General features: G+C 51.0%; 1 protein-coding gene across 1 annotated transcript in view; it reads right to left on the bottom strand.

The window, feature by feature from the left end:
* Positions 1–7,088, bottom strand: part of LOC111152930 (growth arrest specific 8) — a 20,666-nt gene extending 13,578 nt beyond the window's left edge. Inside the window, exons 1-2 of the mRNA XM_022511674.1 lie at positions 7,027–7,088; positions 5,023–5,109 (exon numbers count right to left, since the gene is read on the bottom strand). Coding sequence (XP_022367382.1) covers positions 5,023–5,109; positions 7,027–7,029 — 90 coding nt within the window. The 5' untranslated portion in view covers positions 7,030–7,088. The remainder of the gene's footprint in view (positions 1–5,022; positions 5,110–7,026) is intronic.
* Positions 7,089–11,167: the final 4,079 nt, after the last annotated feature.

The following is an 11,167-nucleotide window of genomic DNA, read 5'->3' as shown; positions in this document are numbered from 1 at the left end:
ACAGTGGGTTAAAGCCTCTGCCTTCGGCTCAGGTCATGATCCCAGGGTCCTGGGATCGAGCCCCGTATCGGGCTCTCTGCTCAGTGGGGAGCCTGCTTCCTCCTCTTTCTCTCTCTCTGCCTGCCTCTCCGCCTACTTGTGATCTCTCTCTCTGTCACATAAATAAAATCTTAAAAAAAAAAAAAACTAGAACTGCCCTAAGACCCAGCAATTGCACTACTGGGTATTTACCCAAAGGACACAAAAGTATGGATCCAAAGGGTCATATGCACCCCAATTTTATACCAGCAATGTCCACAATAGCCAACCTCTGGAAAGAGTCCAGATGTTCATCAACTGATGCTATTAAAAGAAGATGCTACTGATATGCCCCCAATAATGGGTCCGAGATTAAAGGAACCAGACTGATATAAAGCGAAGGTCAAGCAAAGCTTTATTTCGCGCCAAGCATCAAGAATCAAACCGAATGTTCGGGGCCACACCTCTTACAAGAGAGGCGACCTTTCTCTGTTTCACAGACTAGCTTTCAAGGGCAAAGGCCGTGTGGTTGGGCCTGGCCACGCACAGGTGGCCAATGAGATTGTAACACACAGAGGAAACTCCACAGTCATGTTAGGTCACATATAAGTGACCAATTGAATTACAATTTACCCTATAGTAGACATTTGACCTAGCCTATCACCTTAGTTAGAATTGGCGCCCAAAAGGGTCCCAAAGGGCGGGGCACATACTCCTTGGTAGCTAGGAGACGTATGCAACCTCTCACTGACCGGATGTCTCCACCTGGCCTGACCCACCCTTGTATCTGGGCTTTGTTACCTGGGGCTGGTTTCCAGGACTTGTTTTTAAGTAAGTCCCCTGGGGGAAGGGGAGCAGGGACAGTTTAAGGGTTAAACAACAAGGTTATTGTTTAACCTGGATGGAAGTCTCTGGCTAAATAAGTCCTCACAGTACTAAAAGATAAAGATGTGGTTCATATACACACAATGGAATGCTACTCGGCCATCAAAAAGAATGAAATCTTGCCATTTGCAACAACATGAATGGAGCAAGAGGGTATTATGCTAGTGAAATAAGTCAGAGAGAGACGAATACTTATGATTTCACTCACATATGTAGAATTTAAGAAAGAACACAGATGAACATATGGCAAGGGGGGCAGGGGGGAAGAGAAAGAGGGAGATAAACCATAAGAGACTCCTTTTTTTTCTTTTTTAAGATTTTATTTGTTTATTCGACAGAAAGAATGAGAGCACAAGTAGGCAGAGCAGCAGGGAGAGGGAGAAGCAGGCTCCCCGCTCAGCGGCGAGCCCCACGCGGAACTCGATCCTAGGAGACCGGGATCACGACCCCAGCTAAACGCACTTAACAACTGAGCCACCCAGGCACCCCAACCATAAGAGACTCTTAACAATGGAGAACAAGCTGACCATTGACGAGGGGTGGTAGGTGGGGGATGGGATAGATGAGTGATGGGCACTGAGGAGAGCATCTGTTAGGATGAGCACTGGGTGTTATATGGAAGTGAAGAATCACTGATTTCTACTCCTGAAACCAATACACACTGTATATTGTAAGGGCCTACTTTGCCAGAGCGAGCCATTTTGTTGTTTATGCAGTAAACTTAGATTGAACCTGCCCCTGCCCCCAAGAGGAAAGCGCTTAGAAACAGAATTGGTGAAATACGGCCAAATAGCCCCCGATAACGGAGTCCAGATTCAAGGACATGTCCAGCCAGATGGAAACGTCCAATCAAGGGAAAGCGCACGTATTACCTCCCTACCCGCCAAGGACATGTTCGGCCAGGTGGAGACATCCAATCAGGAAAGCACCTCCCTAACCACCCAAGAATGTGGGCCCTGCCTTTTGGGCGCCAATTCTGACCAGGGTGATAGGCTAGTTCAAATAACTACTATGGGGTAGAATGTAATTCACTTGGCCACCTGTGTGTAGCCAGGCTCAACCACATGGCCTTTACTCTATAAAAGTTAGTCTGTGAGGCTGGGGGGGGTCGCCTCTTTGCAAGAGACAGCCCTGGCCGGTCAGTTTGATTCTCGATGCTTGGCGCAAAATAAAGCTTTGCTTGACCTTCGCTTTGTATCAGTCTCGTCCTTTTGTCTACAGACCCTTTCATATATCAATAAGTAAAATTTAAATTAAAGAAATAAATAATTGGGACATCCAGGCTACCTACTTTGACTGGCTCATGGTATCAGATTTCACTTAATATTCAGATTTCTTATAAATACACAGATTTCTAGTTTCTCTTTAAAAATCAGAAAACATACCGCCCTGTAGCACAATGTCCATAGGGTAAGCATCCAAAGAACAGACTGCAGTCCCCAGCCCCTCAGCCCTGCCTGGACCCTGGATAGTTCTGAGGTCGTCAGTCCCGCACATGCGGGACATCCGATCACTGCTATGTCACAGTTCTGTACCTACAGAGACAAGAAACAGCTCGAGTGCTGGGGCAATGGGACGGGCTGTCCAACCCCCACGCAGCAGCCCTGGTGATCGCTCCAACACAAACCTGAACCCATCACCATCTGCTTAAACTGCCTGTGGCTTCTCTGCATATAAAATAAAGCAACTCAGGGTGCCTGGGGGGCTCAGTGAAGCATCTGCCTTTAGCTCAGGTCATGATCTGAGCAAGATCATGATCTCAATCCTGGGATCGAGCACCGCATCAGGCTCCCTGCTGGGCAGGGAGCCTGCTTCTCCCTCTTACTCCATCTCTGTGTTTTTCTCTCTCCTTCTCTCAAACACATAAAATCCTTTTTTTTTTTAAGATTTTATTTATTTATTTGAGAGAGAGAGTGTGAGAGAGAGAATGAGCATGAGAAATAGGAGGGTCATAGGGAGAAGCAGCCTCCCTGCCAAGCAGGGAGCCCGATATGGGACTCGATCCCGGGACTCCAGGATCATGACCTGAGCCGAAGGCAGTCGCTTAACCAACTGAGCCACCCAGGCGTCCCTCAAACACATAAAATCTTAAAGAAAAAGAAAGAAACACTTCTACCTTTAAAAAAATCAAATCAAATCAAGCAACTCTTCACCCCTGTGCACTGGCCTCTGCCCAGCTCTCTAACGTCCCTTTGTATTTACATCTTATCCTAAAACCATCCAAACAGGGGCGCCTGAGTGGCTCAGTCAGTTAAGCCTCCAACTCCTGGTTTTGGATCAGGTAAGGATCTCAGGAGTCTGGGATCAAGCCGTGTGGCAGGCCCTGAACTCAGCAGGGAATCTGCTTCTCTCTCTCTCAAATAAACATATCTCTTTTTAAAAACTATCAAAAGGGGCGCCTGGGTGGCTCAGCGGGTTAAGCGTCTGCCTTCGGTTCAGGTCATGATCTCAGGGTCCTAGGATCGAGCCCCTCATCGGGCTCTCTGCTTAGCAGGGAGCCTGCTTCCTCCTCTCTCTCTGCCTGCCTCCCTGCCTACTTGTGGTCTCTCTCTCTCCATCAAATAAATAAATAAAATCTTAAAAAAAAAAAAAAACTATCAAAAGAAAGATAGGTTTATTAACACAAACACACGAGCTGACATGGAACCCCCAATAGGTCCCTAGCAGACACTTGCCAGTCACTCATCAACATGGCGGCTGGAAGAAGAGGCACTAACATTGCAGCTCATGGTTCACCATATGTTGCAATTTTTAGGTGACTTTTAATTGAAATTATAATTGTTTAATTATGTTCTCTGGCCCTTAATGTCATCAAAGTGGACAAGTGGCTTAAAATAATTCCTACTGGGACTCCTAGGGTCTCAGCTGGTTGAGCGTCTGCCTTCGACTCAGGTCATGATCTCAGGGTCCTAGGGTTGAGCCCCGTGCTGGGTTCCTTGCTCAGCGGGGACTCTGCTTCTCCCTCGCCCCTCCCCTCACTTGTGCTCTCCCTCTCTCTTTCTCTCAAATAAATGACTGAAATCTTTCTTTTAAAAGGGGGGAAAAATTAAAGCTTATTAAAAATACAAAAATAAAAATAGGGGTGCCTGGGTGGCTCAATGGGATAAGCCTCTGCCTTTGGCTCGGGTCATGATCTCGGGGTCCTGGGATCAAGCCCCATGTCAGGCTCTCTGCTCAGTGGGAAGCCTGCTTCCTACTCTCTCTCTGCCTGCTTCTCTGCCTACTTGTGATTTCTGTCAAATAAATAAATAAAATATTTTTAAAAAAAATACAAAAATAAAAATAAATAATTCCTACCGTTTAATGGCAAATAAAATAAATAAGAATACTGTACACACATATACTATGATAACAGTTCAGCAAACATCAGGTGCATAGAAGGGTAAAACTGAAAGGATACATAGAATATTAAAAATAGGGGAACCGGGGCGCCTGGGTGGCTCGGTGCGTTAAAGCCTCTGCCTTTGGCTCGGGTCATGATCCCGGGGTCCTGGGATCAAGCCCCGCACCGGGCTCTCCGCTCAGCAGGGAGCCTGCTTCCCCCCTCTCTCTCTCTCTCTGCCTGCCTCTCTGCCTACTTGTGATCTCTGTCTGTCAAATAAATAAATAAAATCTTAAAAAAAAAAAAAAATAGGGGCACCGAGGTGGCTCAGTCAGTTAAGTGTCAGCCTTCGGCTCGGGTCATGATCCCAAAGTCCTGCGATCGAGTCCAGCATTGCGCTCCTCTTGCTCTCCCTCTGCTGCTCCCCCTGCTTGTGCTCTCTCTCTCACTACCTCTGAAAAATAAATAAATAAAATATTTTTTTTTAAAAAGGAAGAAAGCTAAAAATAGTTTTTATATCAGAAAATCATTTCCTTCCAAATTCCTACCACCCTACAAAAAATTTCTTCGATGTGGCTACATTTTTTTTAATATGTACTGTACTTGATAGCTTTGGAGCCAATGAGAATTAAGGAAATGGACAGAAGTGCAGGAGCAGACTGAGGGGAGATGGATGAGGAAGCGGTGGGCAGTGGGCGGCGGCTGAAAGAGGTTCATGAAGGCAAACACCCGAAGACAACACTGAACAGCAGCAGCACTACCATCCTGACCCAGGACTAGGCCAAGGCCTTGCTCACCTGCTCCTTGCTCATGTCCTCTGGAGCAAGCCCGTCAACAATCGGGGCACCTTTGGTTTTCCCTTTCTTCCCTTTCTTCTTGGGTGCCTTTGATTAAAGAAGAGATGATTGGGTGAGGAAGGAAGGCTCTCTAAAGGCATCAGCTTCTGGCTGGCTCTGATTAACCCTCCGGGGCACAATGGGACAGGAGGACCTGTTCTGGTTTCTCTCCTGTTGCTCAAGATCTCACGTCCCACCTGGAGCTCATCACTGTGCCAGCCCTAAGGTTTCCTACCCATAATCACCCACAGGGAAAAGCAAGGACAAATCTTCCTTTTCAGAAGAGAACACTTTTTCCCTCAGAAAGGAAGGTAGGGAAAACTCCTTCTAAATCCACTCCTTGGTATGTGGCAGAGACATCCTGGGCATGAATGCAAAATTTACTTGGCCAGGAAGAACCCCAACAGCAACTCTCAAACGTCACCATGTTGGCGATAATGCTTGGTGACCACCATAGAGAAACCTGCAAGAAACTGCTGGGTATGTGTACGAAGAAATAGTCCAGAGCAAGGATCACAGGTGGAAACATGAGGCTGCCTTTCTTCCAAATACAAAACGCCTTCGGAGAACCCTGGTCAGGAGCTGAAGCAGACGGCACTCCCCATGGGTGCTCTGTCAAGGGTTCGCCACACAGGAGCAACTCCTAGTGTACTGCCTGCTTCTAACAACGGACGTGGTGGAACAGCCTCCCACCTCCACTCACTTCCCAAGAGCCCCTCAGGCAGGTACTGAATTTCCAAATCCCTATCTTCTGTCTGCACTTCTCCCAGCTCTGGGACCCGTGCTTGTGCGCGTGTGCTTGCATCCACCTGTTCCTGTGACCTTTCTGTGTCTTTGTCTAAATGTCTCTGTTAACGTTTCTATGTCTTTATAGGTATGTCGACGTGTAACATCTTTATGATTACAAAAAAAAACTTTTACATGGATGCCTTAGAAAACAGAAACGCAAAAAGAAAATAGGAAAATCCCCCCATTCCAACAAGCTAGTGACAAACCTAAGGATTCTGGTGGCCGTTTCCAGTTGATTTTAAAAACCCATGCACTGAGATCTCCACTCCTAACGTCCTGCCCTCTTTCCAATCCCTCTGCTCCAAGAAGTCCACCCCATGGGAAGGTGCCCCAGTGTCATAACTACTTGGCAACTCACAGCCAAGTGCAGAGGCTGGGCATAGCTCCTGGGGAGGCATCCCCCCATCAGCTGATACCCACTCCTGCAGCATCTGCCTGGAAAACGAGCTCCTGTGAACCCTAAATCATGAGTGGAGGGGCAGGTGAGGGCCCTGAAAGTGAGACAGCCAGGGAGTCCCACCCTGCTCCTCTAGGTACCGGCCTGACTCCTCCAAGGCTCTCCAAGGAAACAGCAGCTCCTGAACCATGAGGGTCTGTCCAGGAACCCTCGGTGTAGAGGGACCTCTAGCCACTCCGGTATGCCCCAGGCTCTCCACCCCAGAGACTGGAGGTCCTAGGGTATCCCCTGAACCCGACTGTGCTCCTGGGGCCCCTGTGTGCCCCTGGGCCCCTCACCCTAGGTCTCAAGGATATGGAGGACTGAGAATTCCCTCCAGAGAGGAAATCCTTCTGACCCAGGTTGTCTTCCGGACAGCGTGCAACCCACAGCCCGGATCCTGGACGGCGCGGGGGGGGGGGGGGGGGGGGGCGGGGACGTCTATGAGCCCCGCCGTGAGCACCGGATCCGGGAGAGCCCGGATCTCTCAGCTCCAAGTGCGTGCGGGGCCCGGGATGCGGGAGCCCCAGCAGCCATTGCTCTCCCCACGAAGACGCCACGAGAGCGCCAAGGCCTCGGTTCCAGGAACCCGGAGCTCTAGGGCCCTCTATGCTGGGGTCTCCGCGTACTCGAGTCCCGCGGACCCAGACCTCCCGTCCAGGCGTGTCTCTGCGCGCACTGCCGGGAAGGGAGCCCCAGGCCCCCGCACGGAGCCCAGCCAGCTCCCGCCTCCTGCTCACCATGGCTGCGGCGGTCGGGACCCGTCGCGGCCCTCAGACAGGAGGCTCTGGCCCGGCCCAGGCTGCGCCGTCTCCCGGCAACCGATGGGCGGTCCCGCGCGAAGTCTCGGCGATCCTCGCGAGACTCGGCCGGCCGCGCAAGCTCCTAGCGACGGCGGAGGTGAGCTCCTAGCAACGCGCCCCGGCGGTACCCCCGGCCGCTGAGTCGTCCCGCTCTTCCCGGCAGCCGTGGCGGGGGGTGGAACCCCGCGCTTCGTCTCCCCGAAGTTCCTGAAGGCGGTTGGTTGCGGGCTTCTGCTTGTCTCCCCGCCCAGAACCGAAGCTCCGTGAAGCGGGGGAGCCTCTGGGTCCGCGGCTCACCTCCAGCGCCCGCGGCACGGACCACACGCAGGTGCTCGGGGAAGATGCCTCCCGCGAAGGACTGAGGCAGGGAGGACCGAAGCAGCTGCCCCGCAAGGCTCCCAGGCGCCGTCCAAACTAGATTCAAATTCGGGCTGAAATTATGCCCCTGGGCCACACCCCGCCCGAGCCACCTGCTGTCCCGGTGAGCAGGGAGGACAGCTGGGGTTCTGCAGACCGCCAGAACCAAACATGGGACAGAAGCGTATTTTCCATCTGGCTCTGAAGGGTTGAAATCCGCAAGTGGCTCCTTCTCAAAAATAAAGTGCTCTCCCTGAGGAGGCCTCCTCTGTGGCCCCTGCCCTCATGGCGAGGACAGACCAGAAGCCTCTGCCACAAGTTTCCAGACAGGCACTGCAGAAGAAAGGGGAGTTTGGACGTTCCTTTCCTAACCTCTTGCTCTGAAAACCGCTAGTCATCATATGATTTCGGAAGCGAATTTCACGCTATTACCTCCATGCGTCGCTCTGTGTCACCCAGAAAGCTGGGAGTGGCCATCTTTACACAGTATTTGTCCTCTTTCTGTCCACACCCTCGACATTAGCATCTTCCTAAATAGTGGTTTTGCAGCAGGTCATGTTTTCCCTTCTGTTTGGGGATAGAGAAGATCCAGAATCTCCTCTCTCTGAAGAGTTGCATTGAGGAGAGAGTGTGAGTACTGAAGAAGGGCTTGGGTGGGCTTGGATCGGCCAGCCCTGCCCAAGGAGGAAGATGCCTCGTTAGCTGGGCTTGCTTCGGCCCCAGCACACACACAGGGGCAGGGATCTGAGAGCCAAGGAGGCTGAGAGCCTCCTTAGGGAGGACCCTAAGGGGCTTCTGCTTGCCCAGCCAAGGTGGGGCTTGCCAGCCTGGAGGCCATAATGAGGTCTGCTCATGTCACTGTGCCTGGGCAGCCAAGAGCCCTCGCCGCTGTGCCAGACACCACGGGCCTGATAGGGGCCTCCTCCCCCAGTGCCAGGGCCTCCCAGAGGAGGGTTGGCAGGCGAGACCGTGCAGCTGGGTAGCACGGAAGGGTAATGACTGTTATTTAACACTTACTCTGGCCAATGCAATATGCTGGATGCCACATGCTGATTGGCTTTTTTGCTTTAGAAGTCTGGGGTCTCTGAATTAAATAAATGCATTAACATTAACTCCTCTCAGCAAAAAGGGCAAGAATAAGAGGGTTAGCTAAGGATAACAAGACAGGGAATTCATTTGTCAAAACCAAGAGCGTTGCTTAGTTTATCTGTATGGATTGCAGAGATGAATAGGCCCAGTGAGCCCTGCTGACAACTCCCTGGGCTCCTGACAGGACCCACAGTGACCTGTGCTTTTCATATTGGATTTGAGTTCAGATTCTTAGAGAAGAGCCTTTTTTCTTCACATGTGTGGCTCAAGATACTTTCATTCAGCATCAAGCTGTGCAGCTCTGAAGCCCAGATAAATGGCGTCTGAGTTCCTGCAAAATCACAGAGCAAATGTTGACCCACACAAACTGACCGTGTCTTGACGTCTGGCTCTTCCTAATGCCTGCTTGCTTGGTGGTCAGCTAACTGGCCCCAGGCCACTACATCAACTCAACAGATGCTTGGATGGTAGGGTAATAGAGTCCTTAAGAAGACTGGACTCTCTCTCCCTCTCTCTCTATGTGCCAAATAAATAAATAGATAAATAAATCTTTAAAAAGAGAACGAAACAATCTAGCAGTGGAGGGAGGTGATTGATAGTAGGGAGGAAACAAGATCAGCCATGAGTTGGTAACTCTTGAATCCCGGTGATGGGGTAATGGGTACATGGAGGTTAATCATGCTATTCTCTCTACTTTTGTTTGAAAATGTTCTTGATGAAAAGGTAAAAATAAATAAACACTGGCCTCTGGAATCACCTGCTGCTTACCAGCAGGGATGCCTTTGACGAGACCGGCTGAAGCACCTATTCATCTCTCAAATGGGGATAATTATTAAACAATTGCTATTACCGTTGCTTTGACTGCCTAAGAGGTCACCCCCCAAAAGTAGTGGTTTAATACAGTGACAACATCTCTTTTGCTCATGAATTTATACCTCAGCCAGGACTCGGTGGGACAGCTCACCTCAGCTCCACAGAACACCCCCAGAGAGGTGGCTCAAAGGTGGGGTCTCATGTCTGCCCATTGGATGAAAGACTTAAGTCCAGCCTGACGGCTACTGCCAGCCAGAACACACCCAGGTGGCCTCTCTAGTGGCTTGGGCTTCCTCACACAGGTGGCCACGTTCCAGGGGTCCTCCTGAGGGAGTGCTGAATCAGAAGTCACATGGCATCATTTCTGCCATACTCTATGGTCAGAGCCACCTCTGGTCAGAGCCACCTCAAGCCTCACCCACGTTTTATAGATGGGGGAATGCCTTAATGGGAGTGGAAGGTTCTGGAAGTGGAATTGGAAATATGGCTCCAGGAGCACCTGGGTGGCTCAATGGGTTAAAGCCTCTGCCTTCTGCTCAGGTCATGATCCCGGGGTCTTGGGATTGAGCCCCACATCGGGCTCTCTGCTCAGCGGGGAGCCTGCTTCCCCCTCTCTCTGACTGCCTCTCTGCCTGCTTGTGATCTCTCTCTGTCAAATAAATAAAATCTTTTTTAAAAATAAATAAATAAATAAATATGGATCTGACCGTTTGGAGAACTACAGTCTGCCACCCCCATCTGACTCTGAACAGTCACTGGCCACCCACTGTCCCAACTCCCCAGGGCACTCCTTGGCTTCCTCATGTCCCCATCACCCACCCTGTAACTCAGGTTCTTCCTCGAGAGGCCATTCTCTGCAGCTTTGGGGTCACGGGGAGGCCGTGGCTCATGACAAGGGCTAGTTCTTTCATGCTAGCAGGGCATGAAATCATTTAGAAAACTATAGACTGCGGCTTTCACTTGTTTTGTAAGCTAGAAAAAAAAAAGAAAAAAAGAAAGAAAAAGAAAAAAAAGAAAAGAAAAGGGGTGGGGGGAGACTATCAGCCTGACAGTCTCAAAGGCTGTGGGTTCTGTGTGACTGGACTGGGGTGGGCACTGAGGGCCTTGGTTGGCTGAGGCTGTATGGACGCCTCCCTCTGAGAGGCTGCCTTCATGCAAACACCAAGTTCATACCCACCTCCCTCCTCTGGGGGCCTTTTTCACTCCCAGCCGGGAACAAACTCTTGCTCCCTGATTTTCTTTGGTTTGGTTTGGTTTTATAAAAGTGCCGTCTTTGGGCTTGGATTCAGACCCTTTGGATTCCAGTGCCTGGCTGTGCAACCTCGGTCAGCTCACCTAACCTCTCCGTACTCAATTTCTTCATCTGGAAAACCAGGACACGGTCTTCTTAGGACCTCTGGGGGAATAACTGAGATATTGTGCGCAAAGAGCTTGGGACAGGGTCCCATTCCAGGGGCTCGTGTGTCGTTCTCAGCGCGCCCAGACCCTTGCCTTCCCTCCCGGGGCGCTCTCCCTGCCCGCTCCCATCTTCCACCTACGGCCCCCTCCCGCCTCATCATTAAGCTCTCGCCCAGCCCCACCCGCAGTGTTCGTGGTGGTATTCATCACAATCTGCCATTTTTTGCTTAGCGGACAAGGGTGTGGGGCGCCGCCTTTGCTGCTCCTCGGTGCCTCCTCTCCACCGGCCCACGAGGCGCCGGCACGTAGCTAGCATCCCACAAATATCTGGGGGTGAACAAATGGACCGAAGCTGGCGCGGCTGCGGGAGGAGTGAGCGCGCTGGGGGCGCGGAGGGTGCCAGGGTTGGGAGGCCGCCGCC

The sequence above is a fragment of the Enhydra lutris genome, unplaced genomic scaffold (assembly GCF_002288905.1).
Source record: "Enhydra lutris kenyoni isolate GAN:26980312 unplaced genomic scaffold, ASM228890v2 scaffoldscaffold30, whole genome shotgun sequence".
NCBI lineage: Eukaryota > Metazoa > Chordata > Mammalia > Carnivora > Mustelidae > Enhydra > Enhydra lutris.
The sequence above is the reverse complement of the archived record's forward strand: the minus strand, read 5'-3'. Positions and strand labels throughout refer to the sequence as shown.